This window comes from Electrona antarctica (genome assembly GCF_951216825.1).
Source record: "Electrona antarctica genome assembly, contig: scaffold_73, whole genome shotgun sequence".
NCBI classification, from domain to species: Eukaryota; Metazoa; Chordata; class Actinopteri; order Myctophiformes; family Myctophidae; genus Electrona; species Electrona antarctica.
Genome location: NW_027638626.1, coordinates 101842 through 126423, shown reverse-complemented (window position 1 = coordinate 126423; position 24582 = coordinate 101842). Strand labels below are relative to the sequence as shown.

The following is a 24582-nucleotide window of genomic DNA, read 5'->3' as shown; positions in this document are numbered from 1 at the left end:
TCTTTAACCCATTAACGTCCAGTAGGACGTTGAGCTCTTTAACCCATTAACGTCCAGTAGGACGTTGAGCTCTTTAACCCATTAACGTCCAGTAGGACGTTGAGCTCTTTAACCCATTAACGTCCAGTAGGATGTTGAGCTCTTTAACCCATTAACGTCCAGTAGGACGTTGAGCTCTTTAACCCATTAACGTCCAGTAGGACGTTGAGCTCTTTAACCCATTAACGTCCAGTAGGATGTTGAGCTCTTTAACCCATTCAGACCGTAGGACGTTGAGCTCTTTAACCCATTAACGTCCAGTAGGACGTTGAGCTCTTTAACCCATTAACGTCCAGTAGGATGTTGAGCTCTTTAACACATTAACGTCCAGTAGGACGTTGAGCTCTTTAACCCATTAACGTCCAGTAGGACGTTGAGCTCTTTAACACATTAACGTCCAGTAGGATGTTGAGCTCTTTAACCCATTAACGTACAGTAGGACGTTGAGCTCTTTAACCCATTAACGTCCAGTAGGATGTTGAGCTCTTTAACCCATTAACGTCCAGTAGGACGTTGAGCTCTTTAACCCATTCAGACCGTAGGACGTTGAGCTCTTTAACCCATTAACATCCAGTAGGACGTTGAGCTCTTTAACACATTAACGTCCAGTAGGACGTTGAGCTCTTTAACCCATTAACGTCCAGTAGGACGTTGAGCTCTTTAACCCATTAACGTCCAGTAGGACGTTGAGCTCTTTAACCCATTAACGTCCAGTAGGACGTTGAGCTCTTTAACCCATTAACGTCCAGTAGGACGTTGAGCTCTTTAACACATTAACGTCCAGTAGGACGTTGAGCTCTTTAACCCATTAACGTCCAGTAGGATGTTGAGCTCTTTAACCCATTCAGACCGTAGGACGTTGAGCTCTTTAACCCATTAACGTCCAGTAGGACGTTGAGCTCTTTAACCCATTAACGTCCAGTAGGATGTTGAGCTCTTTAACACATTAACGTCCAGTAGGACGTTGAGCTCTTTAACCCATTAACGTCCAGTAGGACGTTGAGCTCTTTAACCCATTAACGTCCAGTAGGATGTTGAGCTCTTTAACCCATTAACGTCCAGTAGGATGTTGAGCTCTTTAACCCATTAACGTCCAGTAGGACGTTGAGCTCTTTAACCCATTCAGACCGTAGGACGTTGAGCTCTTTAACCCATTAACGTCCAGTAGGACGTTGAGCTCTTTAACCCATTAACGTCCAGTAGGACGTTGAGCTCTTTAACCCATTAACGTCCAGTAGGATGTTGAGCTCTTTAACCCATTAACGTCCAGTAGGATGTTGAGCTCTTTAACCCATTCAGACCGTAGGACGTTGAGCTCTTTAACCCATTAACGTCCAGTAGGACGTTGAGCTCTTTAACCCATTAACGTCCAGTAGGACGTTGAGCTCTTTAACCCATTAACGTCCAGTAGGATGTTGAGCTCTTTAACCCATTAACGTCCAGTAGGACGTTGAGCTCTTTAACCCATTAACGTCCAGTAGGACGTTGAGCTCTTTAACCCATTAACGTCCAGTAGGATGTTGAGCTCTTTAACCCATTAACGTCCAGTAGGATGTTGAGCTCTTTAACCCATTAACGTCCAGTAGGACGTTGAGCTCTTTAACCCATTAACGTCCAGTAGGATGTTGAGCTCTTTAACCCATTAACGTCCAGTAGGACGTTGAGCTCTTTAACCCATTAACGTCCAGTAGGACGTTGAGCTCTTAACCCATTAACGTCCAGTAGGACGTTGAGCTCTTTAACCCATTAACGTCCAGTAGGACGTTGAGCTCTTTAACCCATTAACGTCCAGTAGGACGTTGAGCTCTTTAACCCATTAACGTCCAGTAGGACGTTGAGCTCTTTAACCCATTAACGTCCAGTAGGATGTTGAGCTCTTTAACCCATTAACGTCCAGTAGGACGTTGAGCTCTTTAACCCATTAACGTCCAGTAGGACGTTGAGCTCTTTAACCCATTAACGTCCAGTAGGATGTTGAGCTCTTTAACCCATTCAGACCGTAGGACGTTGAGCTCTTTAACCCATTAACGTCCAGTAGGACGTTGAGCTCTTTAACCCATTAACGTCCAGTAGGATGTTGAGCTCTTTAACACATTAACGTCCAGTAGGACGTTGAGCTCTTTAACCCATTAACGTCCAGTAGGACGTTGAGCTCTTTAACACATTAACGTCCAGTAGGATGTTGAGCTCTTTAACCCATTAACGTACAGTAGGACGTTGAGCTCTTTAACCCATTAACGTCCAGTAGGATGTTGAGCTCTTTAACCCATTAACGTCCAGTAGGACGTTGAGCTCTTTAACCCATTAACGTCCAGTAGGATGTTGAGCTCTTTAACCCATTAACGTCCAGTAGGATGTTGAGCTCTTTAACCCATTAACGTCCAGTAGGACGTTGAGCTCTTTAACCCATTAACGTCCAGTAGGACGTTGAGCTCTTTAACCCATTAACGTCCAGTAGGACGTTGAGCTCTTTAACCCATTAACGTCCAGTAGGATGTTGAGCTCTTTAACCCATTAACGTCCAGTAGGATGTTGAGCTCTTTAACCCATTCAGACCGTAGGACGTTGAGCTCTTTAACCCATTAACGTCCAGTAGGACGTTGAGCTCTTTAACCCATTAACGTCCAGTAGGACGTTGAGCTCTTTAACCCATTAACGTCCAGTAGGATGTTGAGCTCTTTAACCCATTAACGTCCAGTAGGACGTTGAGCTCTTTAACCCATTAACGTCCAGTAGGACGTTGAGCTCTTTAACCCATTAACGTCCAGTAGGATGTTGAGCTCTTTAACCCATTAACGTCCAGTAGGATGTTGAGCTCTTTAACCCATTAACGTCCAGTAGGACGTTGAGCTCTTTAACCCATTAACGTCCAGTAAGATGTTGAGCTCTTTAACCCATTAACGTCCAGTAGGACGTTGAGCTCTTTAACCCATTAACGTCCAGTAGGACGTTGAGCTCTAACCCATTAACGTCCAGTAGGACGTTGAGCTCTTTAACCCATTAACGTCCAGTAGGACGTTGAGCTCTTTAACCCATTAACGTCCAGTAGGACGTTGAGCTCTTTAACCCATTAACGTCCAGTAGGACGTTGAGCTCTTTAACCCATTAACGTCCAGTAGGATGTTGAGCTCTTTAACCCATTAACGTCCAGTAGGACGTTGAGCTCTTTAACCCATTAACGTCCAGTAGGACGTTGAGCTCTTTAACCCATTAACGTCCAGTAGGATGTTGAGCTCTTTAACCCATTCAGACCGTAGGACGTTGAGCTCTTTAACCCATTAACGTCCAGTAGGACGTTGAGCTCTTTAACCCATTAACGTCCAGTAGGATGTTGAGCTCTTTAACACATTAACGTCCAGTAGGACGTTGAGCTCTTTAACCCATTAACGTCCAGTAGGACGTTGAGCTCTTTAACACATTAACGTCCAGTAGGATGTTGAGCTCTTTAACCCATTAACGTACAGTAGGACGTTGAGCTCTTTAACCCATTAACGTCCAGTAGGATGTTGAGCTCTTTAACCCATTAACGTCCAGTAGGACGTTGAGCTCTTTAACCCATTCAGACCGTAGGACGTTGAGCTCTTTAACCCATTAACGTCCAGTAGGACGTTGAGCTCTTTAACACATTAACGTCCAGTAGGACGTTGAGCTCTTTAACCCATTAACGTCCAGTAGGACGTTGAGCTCTTTAACCCATTAACGTCCAGTAGGACGTTGAGCTCTTTAACCCATTAACGTCCAGTAGGACGTTGAGCTCTTTAACCCATTAACGTCCAGTAGGACGTTGAGCTCTTTAACACATTAACGTCCAGTAGGACGTTGAGCTCTTTAACCCATTAACGTCCAGTAGGATGTTGAGCTCTTTAACCCATTCAGACCGTAGGACGTTGAGCTCTTTAACCCATTAACGTCCAGTAGGACGTTGAGCTCTTTAACCCATTAACGTCCAGTAGGATGTTGAGCTCTTTAACACATTAACGTCCAGTAGGACGTTGAGCTCTTTAACCCATTAACGTCCAGTAGGACGTTGAGCTCTTTAACCCATTAACGTCCAGTAGGATGTTGAGCTCTTTAACCCATTAACGTCCAGTAGGATGTTGAGCTCTTTAACCCATTAACGTCCAGTAGGACGTTGAGCTCTTTAACCCATTCAGACCGTAGGACGTTGAGCTCTTTAACCCATTAACGTCCAGTAGGACGTTGAGCTCTTTAACCCATTAACGTCCAGTAGGACGTTGAGCTCTTTAACCCATTAACGTCCAGTAGGACGTTGAGCTCTTTAACCCATTAACGTCCAGTAGGACGTTGAGCTCTTTAACCCATTAACGTCCAGTAGGACGTTGAGCTCTTTAACCCATTAACGTCCAGTAGGACGTTGAGCTCTTTAACCCATTAACGTCCAGTAGGACGTTGAGCTCTTTAACCCATTAACGTCCAGTAGGACGTTGAGCTCTTTAACCCATTAACGTCCAGTAGGACGTTGAGCTCTTTAACCCATTAACGTCCAGTAGGACGTTGAGCTCTTTAACCCATTAACGTCCAGTAGGACGTTGAGCTCTTTAACCCATTCAGACCGTAGGACGTTGAGCTCTTTAACCCATTAACGTCCAGTAGGATGTTGAGCTCTTTAACCCATTAACGTCCAGTAGGACGTTGAGCTCTTTAACCCATTAACGTCCAGTAGGACGTTGAGCTCTTTAACCCATTAACGTCCAGTAGGACGTTGAGCTCTTTAACCCATTAACGTCCAGTAGGATGTTGAGCTCTTTAACCCATTAACGTCCAGTAGGATGTTGAGCTCTTTAACCCATTAACGTCCAGTAGGACGTTGAGCTCTTTAACCCATTAACGTCCAGTAGGACGTTGAGCTCTTTAACCCATTAACGTCCAGTAGGACGTTGAGCTCTTTAACCCATTAACGTCCAGTAGGACGTTGAGCTCTTTAACCCATTAACGTCCAGTAGGACGTTGAGCTCTTTAACCCATTAACGTCCAGTAGGACGTTGAGCTCTTTAACCCATTAACGTCCAGTAGGACGTTGAGCTCTTTAACCCATTAACGTCCAGTAGGACGTTGAGCTCTTTAACCCATTAACGTCCAGTAGGACGTTGAGCTCTTTAACCCATTAACGTCCAGTAGGATGTTGAGCTCTTTAACCCATTAACGTCCAGTAGGACGTTGAGCTCTTTAACCCATTAACGTCCAGTAGGACGTTGAGCTCTTTAACCCATTAACGTCCAGTAGGATGTTGAGCTCTTTAACCCATTCAGACCGTAGGACGTTGAGCTCTTTAACCCATTAACGTCCAGTAGGACGTTGAGCTCTTTAACCCATTAACGTCCAGTAGGATGTTGAGCTCTTTAACACATTAACGTCCAGTAGGACGTTGAGCTCTTTAACCCATTAACGTCCAGTAGGACGTTGAGCTCTTTAACACATTAACGTCCAGTAGGATGTTGAGCTCTTTAACCCATTAACGTACAGTAGGACGTTGAGCTCTTTAACCCATTAACGTCCAGTAGGATGTTGAGCTCTTTAACCCATTAACGTCCAGTAGGACGTTGAGCTCTTTAACCCATTCAGACCGTAGGACGTTGAGCTCTTTAACCCATTAACATCCAGTAGGACGTTGAGCTCTTTAACACATTAACGTCCAGTAGGACGTTGAGCTCTTTAACCCATTAACGTCCAGTAGGACGTTGAGCTCTTTAACCCATTAACGTCCAGTAGGACGTTGAGCTCTTTAACCCATTAACGTCCAGTAGGACGTTGAGCTCTTTAACCCATTAACGTCCAGTAGGACGTTGAGCTCTTTAACACATTAACGTCCAGTAGGACGTTGAGCTCTTTAACCCATTAACGTCCAGTAGGATGTTGAGCTCTTTAACCCATTCAGACCGTAGGACGTTGAGCTCTTTAACCCATTAACGTCCAGTAGGACGTTGAGCTCTTTAACCCATTAACGTCCAGTAGGATGTTGAGCTCTTTAACACATTAACGTCCAGTAGGACGTTGAGCTCTTTAACCCATTAACGTCCAGTAGGACGTTGAGCTCTTTAACCCATTAACGTCCAGTAGGATGTTGAGCTCTTTAACCCATTAACGTCCAGTAGGATGTTGAGCTCTTTAACCCATTAACGTCCAGTAGGACGTTGAGCTCTTTAACCCATTCAGACCGTAGGACGTTGAGCTCTTTAACCCATTAACGTCCAGTAGGACGTTGAGCTCTTTAACCCATTAACGTCCAGTAGGACGTTGAGCTCTTTAACCCATTAACGTCCAGTAGGATGTTGAGCTCTTTAACCCATTAACGTCCAGTAGGATGTTGAGCTCTTTAACCCATTCAGACCGTAGGACGTTGAGCTCTTTAACCCATTAACGTCCAGTAGGACGTTGAGCTCTTTAACCCATTAACGTCCAGTAGGACGTTGAGCTCTTTAACCCATTAACGTCCAGTAGGATGTTGAGCTCTTTAACCCATTAACGTCCAGTAGGACGTTGAGCTCTTTAACCCATTAACGTCCAGTAGGACGTTGAGCTCTTTAACCCATTAACGTCCAGTAGGATGTTGAGCTCTTTAACCCATTAACGTCCAGTAGGATGTTGAGCTCTTTAACCCATTAACGTCCAGTAGGACGTTGAGCTCTTTAACCCATTAACGTCCAGTAAGATGTTGAGCTCTTTAACCCATTAACGTCCAGTAGGACGTTGAGCTCTTTAACCCATTAACGTCCAGTAGGACGTTGAGCTCTAACCCATTAACGTCCAGTAGGACGTTGAGCTCTTTAACCCATTAACGTCCAGTAGGACGTTGAGCTCTTTAACCCATTAACGTCCAGTAGGACGTTGAGCTCTTTAACCCATTAACGTCCAGTAGGACGTTGAGCTCTTTAACCCATTAACGTCCAGTAGGATGTTGAGCTCTTTAACCCATTAACGTCCAGTAGGACGTTGAGCTCTTTAACCCATTAACGTCCAGTAGGACGTTGAGCTCTTTAACCCATTAACGTCCAGTAGGATGTTGAGCTCTTTAACCCATTCAGACCGTAGGACGTTGAGCTCTTTAACCCATTAACGTCCAGTAGGACGTTGAGCTCTTTAACCCATTAACGTCCAGTAGGATGTTGAGCTCTTTAACACATTAACGTCCAGTAGGACGTTGAGCTCTTTAACCCATTAACGTCCAGTAGGACGTTGAGCTCTTTAACACATTAACGTCCAGTAGGATGTTGAGCTCTTTAACCCATTAACGTACAGTAGGACGTTGAGCTCTTTAACCCATTAACGTCCAGTAGGATGTTGAGCTCTTTAACCCATTAACGTCCAGTAGGACGTTGAGCTCTTTAACCCATTCAGACCGTAGGACGTTGAGCTCTTTAACCCATTAACGTCCAGTAGGACGTTGAGCTCTTTAACACATTAACGTCCAGTAGGACGTTGAGCTCTTTAACCCATTAACGTCCAGTAGGACGTTGAGCTCTTTAACCCATTAACGTCCAGTAGGACGTTGAGCTCTTTAACCCATTAACGTCCAGTAGGACGTTGAGCTCTTTAACCCATTAACGTCCAGTAGGGCGTTGAGCTCTTTAACACATTAACGTCCAGTAGGACGTTGAGCTCTTTAACCCATTAACGTCCAGTAGGATGTTGAGCTCTTTAACCCATTCAGACCGTAGGACGTTGAGCTCTTTAACCCATTAACGTCCAGTAGGACGTTGAGCTCTTTAACCCATTAACGTCCAGTAGGATGTTGAGCTCTTTAACACATTAACGTCCAGTAGGACGTTGAGCTCTTTAACCCATTAACGTCCAGTAGGACGTTGAGCTCTTTAACCCATTAACGTCCAGTAGGATGTTGAGCTCTTTAACCCATTAACGTCCAGTAGGATGTTGAGCTCTTTAACCCATTAACGTCCAGTAGGACGTTGAGCTCTTTAACCCATTCAGACCGTAGGACGTTGAGCTCTTTAACCCATTAACGTCCAGTAGGACGTTGAGCTCTTTAACCCATTAACGTCCAGTAGGACGTTGAGCTCTTTAACCCATTAACGTCCAGTAGGACGTTGAGCTCTTTAACCCATTAACGTCCAGTAGGACGTTGAGCTCTTTAACCCATTAACGTCCAGTAGGACGTTGAGCTCTTTAACCCATTAACGTCCAGTAGGACGTTGAGCTCTTTAACCCATTAACGTCCAGTAGGACGTTGAGCTCTTTAACCCATTAACGTCCAGTAGGACGTTGAGCTCTTTAACCCATTAACGTCCAGTAGGACGTTGAGCTCTTTAACCCATTAACGTCCAGTAGGACGTTGAGCTCTTTAACCCATTAACGTCCAGTAGGACGTTGAGCTCTTTAACCCATTAACGTCCAGTAGGACGTTGAGCTCTTTAACCCATTCAGACCGTAGGACGTTGAGCTCTTTAACCCATTAACGTCCAGTAGGATGTTGAGCTCTTTAACCCATTAACGTCCAGTAGGACGTTGAGCTCTTTAACCCATTAACGTCCAGTAGGACGTTGAGCTCTTTAACCCATTAACGTCCAGTAGGACGTTGAGCTCTTTAACCCATTAACGTCCAGTAGGATGTTGAGCTCTTTAACCCATTAACGTCCAGTAGGATGTTGAGCTCTTTAACCCATTAACGTCCAGTAGGACGTTGAGCTCTTTAACCCATTAACGTCCAGTAGGACGTTGAGCTCTTTAACCCATTAACGTCCAGTAGGACGTTGAGCTCTTTAACCCATTAACGTCCAGTAGGACGTTGAGCTCTTTAACCCATTAACGTCCAGTAGGACGTTGAGCTCTTTAACCCATTAACGTCCAGTAGGACGTTGAGCTCTTTAACCCATTAACGTCCAGTAGGACGTTGAGCTCTTTAACCCATTAACGTCCAGTAGGACGTTGAGCTCTTTAACCCATTAACGTCCAGTAGGACGTTGAGCTCTTTAACCCATTAACGTCCAGTAGGACGTTGAGCTCTTTAACCCATTAACGTCCAGTAGGATGTTGAGCTCTTTAACCCATTAACGTCCAGTAGGACGTTGAGCTCTTTAACCCATTAACGTCCAGTAGGATGTTGAGCTCTTTAACCCATTAACGTCCAGTAGGACGTTGAGCTATTTAACCCATTAACGTCCAGTAGGACGTTGAGCTCTTTAACCCATTAACGTCCAGTAGGACGTTGAGCTCTTTAACCCATTCAGACCGTAGGACGTTGAGCTCTTTAACCCATTAACGTCCAGTAGGATGTTGAGCTCTTTAACCCATTAACGTCCAGTAGGACGTTGAGCTCTTTAACCCATTAACGTCCAGTAGGACGTTGAGCTCTTTAACCCATTAACGTCCAGTAGGATGTTGAGCTCTTTAACCCATTAACGTCCAGTAGGATGTTGAGCTCTTTAACCCATTAACGTCCAGTAGGACGTTGAGCTCTTTAACCCATTAACGTCCAGTAGGATGTTGAGCTCTTTAACCCATTAACGTCCAGTAGGACGTTGAGCTCTTTAACCCATTAACGTCCAGTAGGATGTTGAGCTCTTTAACCCATTAACGTCCAGTAGGACGTTGAGCTCTTTAACCCATTAACGTCCAGTAGGACGTTGAGCTCTTTAACCCATTAACGTCCAGTAGGATGTTGAGCTCTTTAACCCATTAACGTCCAGTAGGATGTTGAGCTCTTTAACCCATTAACGTCCAGTAGGACGTTGAGCTCTTTAACCCATTAACGTCCAGTAGGATGTTGAGCTCTTTAACCCATTAACGTCCAGTAGGACGTTGAGCTCTTTAACCCATTAACGTCCAGTAGGACGTTGAGCTCTTTAACCCATTAACGTCCAGTAGGACGTTGAGCTCTTTAACCCATTAACGTCCAGTAGGACGTTGAGCTATTTAACCCATTAACGTCCAGTAGGATGTTGAGCTCTTTAACCCATTAACGTCCAGTAGGACGTTGAGCTCTTTAACCCATTAACGTCCAGTAGGACGTTGAGCTCTTTAACCCATTAACGTCCAGTAGGATGTTGAGCCCTTTAACCCATTAACGTCCAGTAGGACGTTGAGCTCTTTAACCCATTAACGTCCAGTAGGACGTTGAGCTCTTTAACCCATTAACGTCCAGTAGGACGTTGAGCTCTTTAACCCATTAACGTCCAGTAGGATGTTGAGCTCTTTAACCCATTCAGACCGTAGGACGTTGAGCTCTTTAACCCATTAACGTCCAGTAGGACGTTGAGCTCTTTAACCCATTAACGTCCAGTAGGACGTTGAGCTCTTTAACCGCTCTTCGCACATGCGCGTTGTCTTTCACTTCCTTGTTTACGGATCAGAAAGAATGCCTCGTATCTCCTAATCCAGGGAGCTCTCCGTGGTTTTGACCAGATGGATATACTAAGCTCTTCATTTCTGACTTCAACATGCCTCTCGTTCAAAATATGAACGCGAGGCATTATTCAGCGACTTTATCGTAATGATAGCGAGGTAAGCAAGCAGAAATATTTCTCCCGTTATTTGTCCAGGAACGGTGTGTGTGTGTGTGTGTGTGTGTGTGTGTGTGTGTGTGTGTGTGTGTGTGTGTGTGTGTGTGTGTGTGTGTGTGTGTGTGTGTGTGTGTGTGTGTGTGTGTGTGTGTGTGTGTGTGTGTGTGGAGGGGGGGGGGGGGTGTGTTGGGGGGCTTTCAGAGTAAAAGCGGCCATATCTGCACGGCACCCCGAGCTGTTATTTTGAAATAAATCCCGAAATCTGTGAACTGAGTGGTGCAACTCCCCTTCCCCCCCCCCCCCCCCCTCTCTCTATCTCTCTCTCTCTCTCTCATTAGAAGGCAACAATGCAGCACTATCTCTCTCTCTCTGTTTCTGGCACAACAGCGCCCCTACTGGTACTCGTGAGTCACACATGACACAAACATAGTCACATAGTCACACACAAACATAGGCTAACACGGACATTGCTGTTCCTTGGAGTGGTTGCACCACTCAAAAATGTGTATTATGCTCACACACAGGCACACACACTCACACGCAAGCAAAATGCACGCTCACACACGAACGCACCAAGCTTCTCGTCAGGAGTAGTTTGGGTTCCGTGTCTTGCTCAAGGACACTTCGACACGTAGCCAATAGGGTCCCTCCACTACCTCCTGAGCTGCCTCAGTCAATCAGGACAGAGCATGGGTTTAATGGTGTTCCTAATGTATGACTTCTCTCTCCTGATTGGATGAAATTGGTATCCCGACATGAAAATGTATTCTTCTCCCTTCTGGCTCCAAAACTATGGAATGAACTTCCCATTGCAGTCAGAACTACATACTCACTCCCAATCTAAACTATGGAATGAACTTCCCATTGCAGTCAGAACTACAGACTCACTCCCAATCCAAACTATGGAATGAACTTCCCATTGCAGTCAGAACTGCAGACTCACTCCCAATCTAAACTATGGAATGAACTTCCCATTGCAGTCAGAACTACAGACTCACTCCCAATCTAAACTATGGAATGAACTTCCCATTGCAGTCAGAACTACAGACTCACTCCCAATCTAAACTATGGAATTAACTTCCCATTGCAGTCAGAACTGCAGACTCACTCCCAATCTAAACTATGGAATGAACTTCCCATTGCAGTCAGAACTACAGACTCACTCCCAATCTAAACTATGGAATGAACTTCCCATTGCAGTCAGAACTACAGACTCACTCCCAATCTAAACTATGGAATGAACTTCCCATTGCAGTCAGAACTACAGACTCACTCCCAATCTAAACTATGGAATGAACTTCCCATTGCAGTCAGAACTACAGACTCACTCCCAATCTAAACTATGGAATGAACTTCCCATTGCAGTCAGAACTACAGACTCACTCCCAATCTAAACTATGGAATGAACTTCCCATTTCAGTCAGAACTACAGACTCACTCCCAATCTAAATTATGGAATGAACTTCCCATTGCAGTCAGAACTACAGACTCACTCCCAATCTAAACTATGGAATGAACTTCCCATTGCAGTCAGAACTACAGACTCACTCCCAATCTTCCACCGTAGTCTGAAAACCCACCTCTTCAAACTCCACCTTAGCCCGTAGCACTTGCCCTTCAGCTGCAGAGAAGACCAGGGCTTAAGCTCCCCAGGTCGTACCAGCGAGGCGACGGATAAGTGAGACCCTTGATGTGACCTTTGCCCTCACGTCTTCAAGGTGTTGATTGAATGACAGAGTTCTGTCCAAGCGCACCCGAGGTACCCGAGGCACCCGAGGTATTTTGGGGCTTGTTGAAACTCAAGGCGCTTGGTGTGAACAAACACATTGATTTCCCTCTTAGCCTCCCTGTTGTTGAGGTGGTACTAGGTCTAACCCTAACCCTGTTGTTGAGGTGGTACTAGGTCTAACCCTAACCCTGTTGTTGAGGTGGTACTAGGTCTAACCCTAACCCTGTTGTTGAGGTGGTACTAGGTCTAACCCTAACCCTGTTGTTGAGGTGGTACTAGGTCTAACCCTAACCCTGTTGTTGAGGTGGTACTAGGTCTAACCCTAACCCTGTTGTTGAGGTGGTACTAGGTCTAACCCTAACCCTGTTGTTGAGGTGGTACTAGGTCTAACCCTAACCCTGTTGTTGAGGTGGTACTAGGTCTAACCCTAACCCTGTTGTTGAGGTGGTACTAGGTCTAACCCTAACCCTGTTGTTGAGGTGGTACTAGGTCTAACCCTAACCCTGTTGTTGAGGTGGTTAGGGTTAGCCGCCGACACTGTCTTGCCTGTGCTGAGCTGCAGGCGCCACCTAAGGAGGTAGGAAGCCAAGATGTCCATGTCCTGGTTGAGACCATCTTCCATTGCCTTCCAGGTCGGTCGGCGTAGCATGATGGCCAGGTCATCTGCGTACCCATACTTCACGGTTCCAGGTCATCTGCGTACCCATACTTCACGGTTCCAGGTCATCTGCGTACCCATACTTCACGGTTCCAGGTCATCTGCGTACCCATACTTCACGGTTCCAGGTCATCTGCGTACCCATACTTCACGGTTCCAGGTCATCTGCGTACCCATACTTCACGGTTCCAGGTCATCTGCGTACCCATACTTCACGGTTCCAGGTCATCTGCGTACCCATACTTCACGGTTCCAGGTCATCTGCGTACCCATACTTCACGGTTCCAGGTCATCTGCGTACCCATACTTCACGGTTCCAGGTCATCTGCGTACCCATACTTCACGGTTCCAGGTCATCTGCGTACCCATACTTCACGGTTCCAGGTCATCTGCGTACCCATACTATTCCAGGTCATCTGCGTACCCATACTTCCTTGACATAGCACTCTATAGTGTACACTCATAAAGGGAATTAAAAGTAGAACACATTAAAATGAAGAATGCTTCATTCTATAAAAAAACACTGAGTTGGCAGTAAGTACTAAGGACCCTATACTCTGTGTGTGTGTATGTGTGTGCGTGGCGTGTGTCATACAATCTTATGGAAGGATCTAAATTGCGTCGACGCCCACCTGGCCTGCATGTGATTGACAGCTGAATAGCTCTGTGTGCTCATGCATGAGGGAGGGGTCTGGTTTCTACACTACAACCTGCATGTCTGTCTGTCTGTCTGTCTGCCTGCCTGCCTGCCTGCCTGCCTGCCTGCCTGCCTGCCTGCCTGTCTGTCTGTGTATTAACAACTATAGTGTAGACTCATAGTCTCATTATATAGATATTCTACAGATGTTAGGCTCTTATGATCCTAGATGACTATCTCTATGTATGTGATGTATCACCATGTGTTGTTCTATCTCTATGTATGTGATGTATCACCATGTGTTGTTCTATCTCTATGTATGTGATGTATCACCATGTGTTGTTCTATCTCTATGTATGTGATGTATCACCATGTGTTGTTCTATCTCTATGTATGTGATGTATCACCATGTGTTGTTCTATCTCTATGTATGTGATGTATCACCATGTGTTGTTCTATTGTTCTATCTCTATGTATGTGATGCATCACCATGTGTTTTTCTATGTATGTGATGTATCACCATGTGTTGTTCTATTGTTCTATCTCTATGTATGTGATGTATCACCATGTGTTGTTCTATTGTTCTATCTCTATGTATGTGATGTATCACCATGTGTTGTTCTATCTCTATGTATGATGTATCACCATGTGTTGTTCTATGTATGTGATGTATCACCATGTGTTGTTCTATCTCTATGTATGTGATGTATCACGATGTGTTGTTCTATCTCTATGTATGTGATGTATCACCATGTGTTGTTCTATCTCTATGTGTAGGGGCGGCGGTGGCTCAGGGGTAGAGTGCCTGGATGGTAACCGTAAGGTTGCCAGTTCGAACCCGGGCTCCCGCAGAGTTACTGTCAAAGTGTCCTTGAGCAAGACACTGAACCCCTAATTGCTCCCGATGTGCTAGTTGGTGCCTTGCATGGTTTCCGCTGCCATCGGTGTATGTATGTGTGTGTGAATGGGTGAATGTAATGCACAATCTCTGTAAAGTGCCTTGGATAAAGGCGCTATATAAATGCACCATTTACCATTTATGTGATGTATCACCATGTGTTGTTCTATCTCTATGTATGTGATGTATCACCATGTGTTGTTATATCTCTATGTATGTGATGTATCACCATGTGTTGTTCTATGTATGTGATGTATCACCATGTGTTGTTCTATTGTTCTATCTCTATGTATGTGATGTATCACCATGTGTTGTTCTATCTCTATGTATGTGATGTATCACCATGTGGTGTTCTATTGTTCTATTTCTATGTATGTGATGTATCACCATGTGTTGTTCTATTGTTCTATCTCTATGTATGTGATGTATCACCATGTGTTGTTCTATCTCTATGTATGTGATGTATCACCATGTGTTGTTCTGCTTACTGTAAGTCTCTCTGGATTTAGAGCATCTGATAAATGACTGCATTGTAAATTGTAAAATTGTATACAGCTTACGGTTCATGTTGAGACAGACAGACAGGCAGACAGACAGACCTGGCTGCCCAGAGAGGACAGACAGACAGGCAGACAGACATACTTGGCTGCCCAGAGAGGACAGACAGACAGGCAGACAGGCAGACAGACAGACAGACAGACAGACAGACAGACAGACAGACAGACAGGCAGACAGACAGACAGACAGACATGCAGGCAGGCAGACAGGTATGCGGTACAGCCAGTGAAACGTGATCCAGGATATCACTATCACTAACAGAGCTGTTGGTCGGAGAGCCGAGCCAGACGGAAGCACTCTTCTGTTTGGCTGATATCCTGCCTGTGTGTCTGTGGTCTGACCAATCACAGGTTCAACTGGGGTTGAACGGAGATACTTAGATCCATCATGGAGATATCTAACTTTCCTCTGCTGTGGATAGAGTGTATATATCGATGGATGTGTTTAGATCCGTCATGGGGATGTTGAATCTTAAAGGTCGGGAGTGTCTTGTTGTCGGTATCGGCCGCTAACACGGTAACAATATTCCTGTGGATGTCTGTTTGAAGTCGTATCGGTGTTTAGATCCATGGGGATATCTAACTTAACTCTGGATGTCTGTTTGAAGTCGTATTGGTGTTTAGATCCATGGGGATATCTAACTTAACTCTGGATGTCTGTTTGAAGTCGTATTGGTGTTTAGATCCATGAGGATATCTAACTTAACTCTGGATGTCTGTTTGAAGTCATAGTGAGCTGTTTAGATCCATGAGGATATCTAACTTAACTCTGGATGTCTGTTTGAAGTCATAGTGAGCTGTTTAGATCCATGAGGATATCTAACTTAACTCTGGGTGTCTGTTTGAAGTCATAGTGAGCTGTTTAGATCCATGAGGATATCTAACTTAACTCTGGATGTCTGTTTGAAGTCATAGTGAGCTGTTTAGATCCATGAGGATGTAAGTCGCTTCAGTTTAGTGTTAAAAGGGTTTAACGGAGACGTTTGGATCCATGAGGACATTTCATCTTCCTCTGGATGTGGGTGGGTAGGTAGGTAGATAGATAGATAGATAGATAGATAGATAGATAGATGTTTAACTTCAGTTTTGTGTTAAAATGAACGGGACGTTTGCTGCCGTCTGCTTCATGATGTTACTGAAAGGTGAGTCTAACATTACTCTGTCTACCTTAGCCTCTATCTATCTATATCTATCTATCTATCTATCTATCTATCTATCTATCTATCTATCTATCTATCTATCTATCTATCTATCTATCTATCTATCTATCTATCTGGTACAAGCAGTAAAATGTTGTGACAACCTACATTTAATGGAAGAATAAAATATAATTGCAATAATAAAAGGATAAAACGGTTATAGGACTATACACTATAATGACAATAACTAATTACTATATTAAAAATTATAATTATACAATACTAATACAATAACTAATAACAGCACAAATTGTTCGGAAACTTAACTTTGGTCGGTTATTTCTCCCCCTTATGAATTCCAAATGGTATCGTAGGCTTATTTTATATAGTTCTTTATCATCACCTTTCCAACGAGGTATAGATTGTAAGGATCGGGTATGTCTTAACGTCAGGTCTTAACCTGCATTAGACGTTAATCAGCTAAACGCGTGGGGAGCTCCTCCAAAGAAAATTGCCCAAATGGCAAGTGGTTGGAATGATTGGATTGGATGATTGCTCTATGGCAGGTAAATAAAATGTTGGGGCGTTTGCTTTGGAGTTGCCCAAACTGCAAGTGCACGTTTGAGTGAGGAGTCTGCTATTAACACAACATGAGATATATAGCTAGATCACTATTAACACAACATGAGATATATAGCTATCCATCCATCCAGCCATCTTCAACCGCTTATCCGTAGTTGGGTCGCGGCTCCACCAGAGTGCTCCAGACTTCCCTCTCCAGAGCAACATTAGTGACTTCCTCCTGGGGGATTCCGAGACGTTCCAAGGCCAGTGAGTCGATGTATTTCCTCCAACTGCGCCTTGGTCTGCCCCGGGGTCTCCTCCCAGTGGGACGTGGTCCTTGGTCTGCCCCGGGGTCTCCTCCCAGTGGGACGTGGTCCTTGGTCTGCCCCGGGGTCTCCTCCCAGTGGGACGTGGTCCTTGGTCTGCCCCTGCGTCTCCTCCCAGTGGGACATGGTCCTTGGTCTGCCCCTGCGTCTCCTCCCAGTGGGACGTGGTCCTTGGTCTGCCCCGGGGTCTCCTCCCAGTGGGACGTGGTCCTTGGTCTGCCCCTGCGTCTCCTCCCAGTGGGACGTGGTCCTTGGTCTGCCCCGGGGTCTCCTCCCAGTGGGACGTGGTCCTTGGTCTGCCCCGGGGTCTCCTCCCAGTGGGACGTGCCTCGAGGACCTCCCTAGGGAGGCGCCCGAGAGGCATCCTAACCAGATGCCCGAACCACCTCAGCTGACTCCTTTCCAGGCGCAGGAGCAGCGGCTCTACTCCGAGTCTCTCTCGTGTGACTGAACTTCTCACCCTATCTCTAAGGGAGATGAACTTCTCACCCTATCTCTAAGGGAGGTGAACTTCTCACCCTATCTCTAAGGGAGATGAACTTCTCACCCTATCTCTAAGGGAGATGAACTTCTCACCCTATCTCTAAGGGAGATGAACTTCTCACCCTATCTCTAAGGGAGATGAACTTCTCACCCTATCTCTAAGGGAGATGAACTTCTCACCCTATCTCTAAGGGAGGTGAACTTCTCACCCTATCTCTAAGGGAGATGAACTTCTCACCCTATCTCTAAGGGAGATGAACTTCTCACCCTATCTCTAAGGGAGATGAACTTCTCACCCTATCTCTAAGGGAGATGAACTTCTCACCCTATCTCTAAGGGAGGTGAACTTCTCACCCTATCTCTAAGGGAGGTGAACTTCTCACCCTATCTCTAAGGGAGATGAACTTCTCACCCTATCTCTAAGGGAGATGAACTTCTCACCCTATCTCTAAGGGAGGTGAACTTCTCACCCTATCTCTAAGGGAGATGAACTTCTCACCCTGTCTCTAAGGGAGATGAACTTCTCACCCTATCTCTAAGGGAGATGAACTTCTCACCCTATCTCTAAGGGAGATGAACTTCTCACCCTATCTCTAAGGGAGGTGAACTTCTCACCCTATCTCTAAGGGAGATGAACTTCTCACCCTATCTCTAAGGGAGATGAACTTCTCACCCTATCTCTAAGGGAGATGAACTTCTCACCCTATCTCTAAGGGAGATGAACTTCTCACCCTATCTCTAAGGGAGATGAACTTCTCACCCTATCTCTAAGGGAGATGAACTTCTCACCCTATCTCTAAGGGAGGTGAACTTCTCACCCTATCTCTAAGGGAGATGAACTTCTCACCCTATCTCTAAGGGAGATGAACTTCTCACCCTATCTCTAAGGGAGATGAACTTCTCACCCTATCTCTAAGGGAGATGAACTTCTCACCCTATCTCTAAGGGAGATGAACTTCTCACCCTATCTCTAAGGGAGATGAACTTCTCACCCTATCTCTAAGGGAGATGAACTTCTCACCCTATCTCTAAGGGAGGTGAACTTCTCACCCTATCTCTAAGGGAGATGAACTTCTCACCCTATCTCTAAGGGAGATGCCAGCCACACGTCGAAGAAAACTCATTTTGGTCGCTTGTATTCGCGACCTTATTTAGATAGATATAAATACAACATGAGATATATAGCTAGATCGCTATTAACAATATTCCCGGTTGGTGGACTTCAAAATAAGATATTTTTTTTCTTTTTGTATTATTATAAATATTATTCTCTGGTATCGGTATCGGTTAACACAGAATGTGGTATCGGGATCGGATCGGAAACGAAATACACAAAAAGTGTATCTGGACAGTTGTGAGCTTGTAGATATGCTATGTTCACTAGTGGCAAAAGTCTAATTCTCTTTAGTCTTTACACAACTATAATATTTTAATCTGTGTGTGTCTGTGTCTGTGTGCGTGTGCGTGCGCGCGCGCGTGCGTGCGTGCGTGTGTTCTGTCAGCGTGTCACTCAGCAGACGGTCGTTTCGCTCAGAAACTCCTCACTGACCTCATGGATAATTACTCCACCGCTCTGAGACCCGTCGACGACACCGACAAGGCTCTGAACGTCACCCTGCAGATCACCCTGAGCCAGATCAAAGACATGGTGAGAACTGCATTACCCATAATCCACCCTGAGCCAGATCAAAGACATGGTGAGAACTACATTACCCATAATCCACCCTGAGCCAGATCAAAGACATGGTGAGAACTACATTACCCATAATCCACCCTGAGCCAGATCAAAGACATGGTGAGAACTACATTACCCATAATCCACCCTGAGCCAGATCAAAGACATGGTGAGAACTACATTACCCATAATCCACCCTTTTACCACCCTGTTACCTCTATACATAGATTAAGGGTCGTTTGCACCAAGAAAGATTAAGCCTTAATCTGGTTTAAATCAAGGTTTATCTATTAATCCAGTTGCACCAAACTTTAAACCTAGTTTTCACTAATCCGGTTTAGTTTTAAACCATCCTTTTAATCTTGGTTTTGTTTTTTTAATCTTGGTTTTAATTTTCACAGTAAACCTGGATTAATGTCAATCCTGTTGGACCACTACTTTAAACTTTGATTTAAGTATCAATAAGGGATTAATTCTAAACCAGCAGGAGAGGAGGTTTAAATTAAAACAACATGCTTATACGTCTGTTGGGGTTTTTTTTAGCGAGCGAGACGGTTTTTATTATTATATATATTTTTGCTGCAGGCACTATAATTTAATTTAAACATTCTCAAATATGAATGAAATAGTAACGCTAATGATGCTTACGACTGCTGCTGTTTATTTACAGCGCAAAACCAAGATGGCGGACACACAACAAAGTTTAATCCATGAATTAATCACAGTTTAAAGTTTTAATCACAGTTTAATGGATTTTAATCACAGGTTAAGGATTTAATCAAAGATCTGTTAAGCAATGCTTAAAATTAAGTGGTGCAACACAAGTCGAATTAAAATTAATCCTTGATCAACACTAAACTAAACTTTATTTAATCTTTCTTGGTGCAAACGACCCTAGATCTCACAGCTGTCTGAACGTAGATTAGATCTCACAACTGTCTGGACCTAGATTAGATCTCACAGCTGTCTGAACCTAGATTAGATCTCACAGCTGTCTGAACCAGCACTAATTTGAACTATGTTATAAATGTATAAAGTTTATAAGGTAAGACAAGATGTAGATGTCACCCTCTGATTAGCCATTCAACAATGACTGTATTGTACACATCTACTGTTACTGTGTGTGTGCGTGCGTGCGTGCGTGCGTGCGTGCGTGCGTGCGTGCGTGTGCGCGTGCGAGCGATAAGTGTCTCATTACCGATTAGGGGGTTGTGCCTCCCCCCCACCCCAGGCAGCCAGCCAACCATATCTTCACCTGATATTTACAGATGGATTTCAATTCCATGACACCCTGTGTGTGTGTGTGTGTGTGTGTGTGTGTGTGTGTGTGTGTGTGTGTGTGTGTGTGTGTGTGTGTGTGTGTGTGTGTGTGTGTGTGTGTGTGTGTGTGTGTGTGTGTGTGTGTGTGTGTGTGTGTGTGTGTGATTTTTCCACAATAGTCCTCAGACATGACCTCACCATGTCACTCATCTGTCATCGTATCTTTTATTTACTATGCTGACATTATCTTACTCACATTGTATACACTGACACCACGCTAGACAGGAACATTGTATACACTGAGACCACGCTAGACAGGAACATTGTAAACACTGACACCACGCTAGACAGGAACGCCCAAAAACGTCACATCCGGTTTTAGCCTGGGGTAAGAATTTTCTATGGCTGCCAATGCAACTTGGTCCAATCCTTAATCACATACGGACAAACATCTATGCCGATGCTATCTAACTTGCGGAGGTAGCGTGCCTTGTCCACGGGCAACAGATCTTTCAACGTATGGCATTGCAAATACATTGCAAAATCGCTACTCTGCTCAATATTGTTTTGAAAATGCCGCAAATTGCATTGCAGTGAACAAGCGCAAATAACAACTTCCCCAGGGGGTGGGCGGAGTCACAGTTTGAGGCGCTGATTACGCGCCGTGGTGTCAGTGTATTGTATTTAGTTTGGTATCCTAGTAGACCCTTCCTCACCCAGGAGTCAGCCAATCAGATGCTTCCTCACCCAGGAGTCAGCCAATCAGACCCTTCCTCACCCAGGAGTCAGCCAATCAGATGCTTCCTCACCCAGGAGTCAGCCAATCAGACCCTTCCTCACCCAGGAGTCAGCCAATCAGACCCTTCCTCACCCAGGAGTCAGCCAATCAGACCCTTCCTCACCCAGGAGTCAGCCAATCAGACCCATCCTCACCCAGGAGTCAGCCAATCAGACGCTTCCTCACCCAGGAGTCAGCCAATCAGACCCATCCTCACCCAGGAGTCAGCCAATCAGACGCTTCCTCACCCAGGAGTCAGCCAATCAGACCCTTCCTCACCCAGGAGTCAGCCAATCAGACCCTTCCTCACCCAGGAGTCAGCCCAGCTCCTCATCCACACATCAGACATATCTAGTAGTACTAGTTGGTATTAGTATTAGTAGTATTTATAACATATGAAGGATTAGACTCTTCCTCACCCAGGAGTCAGCCCAGCTCCTAATTCAGTCAACAGTCTTGTCAAACCTTGACTATTGTAACTCCCTCCTTACTGGCCTACCGGCATGTGCACTTAAGCCCCTCCAACTGATCCAAAATGCCGCAGCTCGCTTGGTCTTCAACCAGCCAAAGTTCTCACACGTCTCCCCCCTTCTCCGCTCCCTCCATTGGCTCCCGGTCGCTGCCCTTCCCCCTTCTCCGCTCCCTCCATTGGCTCCCGGTCGTTGCTCCTCCCCCTTCTCCGCTCCCTCCATTGGCTCCCGGTCGCTGCCCCTCCCCCTTCTCCACTCCCTCCCGGTCGCTGCCCGCATATAAAACTCTGGTGCTGGCCTTCAAAACAACCAGAGGTATGGCAACCCTGTATCTTGCAAGTCTGATTGAACCCTACAAACCCTCCCGGTCACTCAGATCAGCCGACGCAGGGAAGCTGGAAGTACCTTCACTAAAAACGCCGGGACAACACTCCACACGTCCCAAACTCTTCTCCCTTATGGCTCCAAAACTATGGAATGAACTTCCCATTGCAGTCAGAACTACAGACTCACTCCCAATCTAAACTATGGAATGAACTTCCCATTGCAGTCAGAACTACAGACTCACTCCCAATCTAAACTATGGAATGAACTTCCCATTGCAGTCAGAACTACAGACTCACTCCCAATCTAAACTATGGAATGAACTTCCCATTACAGTCAGAACTACAGACTCACTCCCAATCTAAACTATGGAATGAACTTCCCATTGCAGTCAGAACAGCAGACTCACTCACTCACCATCTAAACTATGGAATGAACTTCCCATTGCAGTCAGAACTACAGACTCACTCCCGATCTAAACTATGGAATGAACTTCCCATTACAGTCAGAACTACAGACTCACTCACTCCCAATCTAAACTATGGAATGAACTTCCCATTACAGTCAGAACTACAGACTCACTCCCAATCTAAACTATAGAATGAACTTCCCATTGCAGTCAGAACAACAGACTCACTCACTCCCAATCTAAACTATGGAATGAACTTCCCATTACAGTCAGAACTACAGACTCACTCCCGATCTAAAATATGGAATGAACTTCCCATTACAGTCAGAACTACAGACTCACTCCCAATCTAAACTATGGAATGAACTTCCCATTGCAGTCAGAACTACAGACTCACTCCCAATCTAAACTATGGAATGAACTTCCCATTACAGTCAGAACTAAAGACTCACTCCCAATCTAAACTATGGAATGAACTTCCCATTGCAGTCAGAACTGCAGACTCACTCCCAATCTAAACTATGGAATGAACTTCCCATTGCAGTCAGAACTACAGACTCACTCCCAATCTAAACTATGGAATGAACTTCCCATTGCAGTCAGAACTACAGACTCACTCCCAATCTAAACTATGGAATTAACTTCCCATTGCAGTCAGAACTACAGACTCACTCCCAATCTAAACTATGGAATGAACTTCCCATTGCAGTCAGAACTACAGACTCACTCCCAATCTAAACTATGGAATGAACTTCCCATTACAGTCAGAACTACAGACTCACTCCCAATCTAAACTATGGAATGAACTTCCCATTGCAGTCAGAACAACAGACTCACTCCCAATCTAAACTATGGAATGAACTTCCCATTGCAGTCAGAACTACAGACTCACTCCCAATCTAAACTATGGAATGAACTTCCCATTGCAGTCAGAACTACAGACTCACTCCCAATCTAAACTATGGAATGAACTTCCCATTGCAGTCAGAACTACAGACTCACTCCCAATCTAAACTATGGAATGAACTTCCCATTGCAGTCAGAACTACAGACTCACTCCCAATCTAAACTATGGAATGAACTTCCCATTGCAGTCAGAACTACAGACTCACTCCCAATCTAAACTATGGAATGAACTTCCCATTGCAGTCAGAACTACAGACTCACTCCCAATCTAAACTATGGAATGAACTTCCCATTGCAGTTAGAACTACAGACTCACTCCCAATCTAAACTATGGAATGAACTTCCCATTGCAGTCAGAACTACAGACTCACTCCCAATCTAAACTATGGAATGAACTTCCCATTGCAGTTAGAACTACAGACTCACTCCCAATCTTCCACCGTAGTCTGAAAACCCACCTCTTCAGACTCCATCTTAGCCCGTAGCACTTGCCCTAGCCTTGACGACCTTACAGGCGTATGCAAAGTCTCAACTTATGTAACTTAGACAGCATTTTATGTAGACATAACACTCTATAGTGTAGACTCATAGTTTCATTGTACAGATATTCTACTGTTAGGTTCTTAGCTGGCATGTGATCCTTGATGACTATTTCTATGTACAGCATGTGATGTATCACCATGTGTTGTTCTGCTTACTGTAAATGACTATGGAGTAAGACAGTCTGATAAATGCCTACACTGTAAGGAGTGTGTGCGTGCCCGTGTGTGCGTGCCCGTGTGTGTGTGTGTGTGTGTGTGTGCGTGTGCGTGTGCGTGCGCACGCGCACTCACGCGTGCGTGCGTGCGTGCGTGCGCAGGATGAGCGTAACCAGGTCCTCATAGCCTACCTGTGGATCAGACAGACCTTAATGTGTGTGTAGGATGAGCGTAACCAGGTCCTCATAGCCTACCTGTGGATCAGACAGACCTTAATGTGTGTGTGTGTGTGTGTGTAGGATGAGCGTAACCAGGTCCTCATAGCCTACCTGTGGATCAGACAGACCTGGTACGATACGTTCCTCACGTGGAACAAAGAGGATTACGACGGTCTGGAGGTGATCCGGATCCCTTCCTCTCTGGTCTGGAGACCGGACCTGGTTCTGTACAACAAGTAGGTATGCTTATTGGGTTAGGGTTAGGGTTAGCCCTAACCCTAACCGGACCTGGTTCTGTACAACAAGTAGGTATGCTTATTGGGTTAGGGTTAGGGTTAG

General features: G+C 45.1%; 1 protein-coding gene across 1 annotated transcript in view; it reads left to right on the top strand.

Annotated features, from left to right (window-relative positions):
• Positions 1-16094: 16094 nt before the first annotated feature.
• LOC306917883 (neuronal acetylcholine receptor subunit alpha-9-II-like) overlaps positions 16095-24582 on the top strand; it is a 44704-nt gene continuing 36216 nt past the window's right edge. Inside the window, exons 1-3 of the mRNA XM_079530774.1 lie at positions 16095-16135; positions 19008-19153; positions 24325-24479. Coding sequence (XP_079386900.1) covers positions 16120-16135; positions 19008-19153; positions 24325-24479 — 317 coding nt within the window. The 5' untranslated portion in view covers positions 16095-16119. The remainder of the gene's footprint in view (positions 16136-19007; positions 19154-24324; positions 24480-24582) is intronic.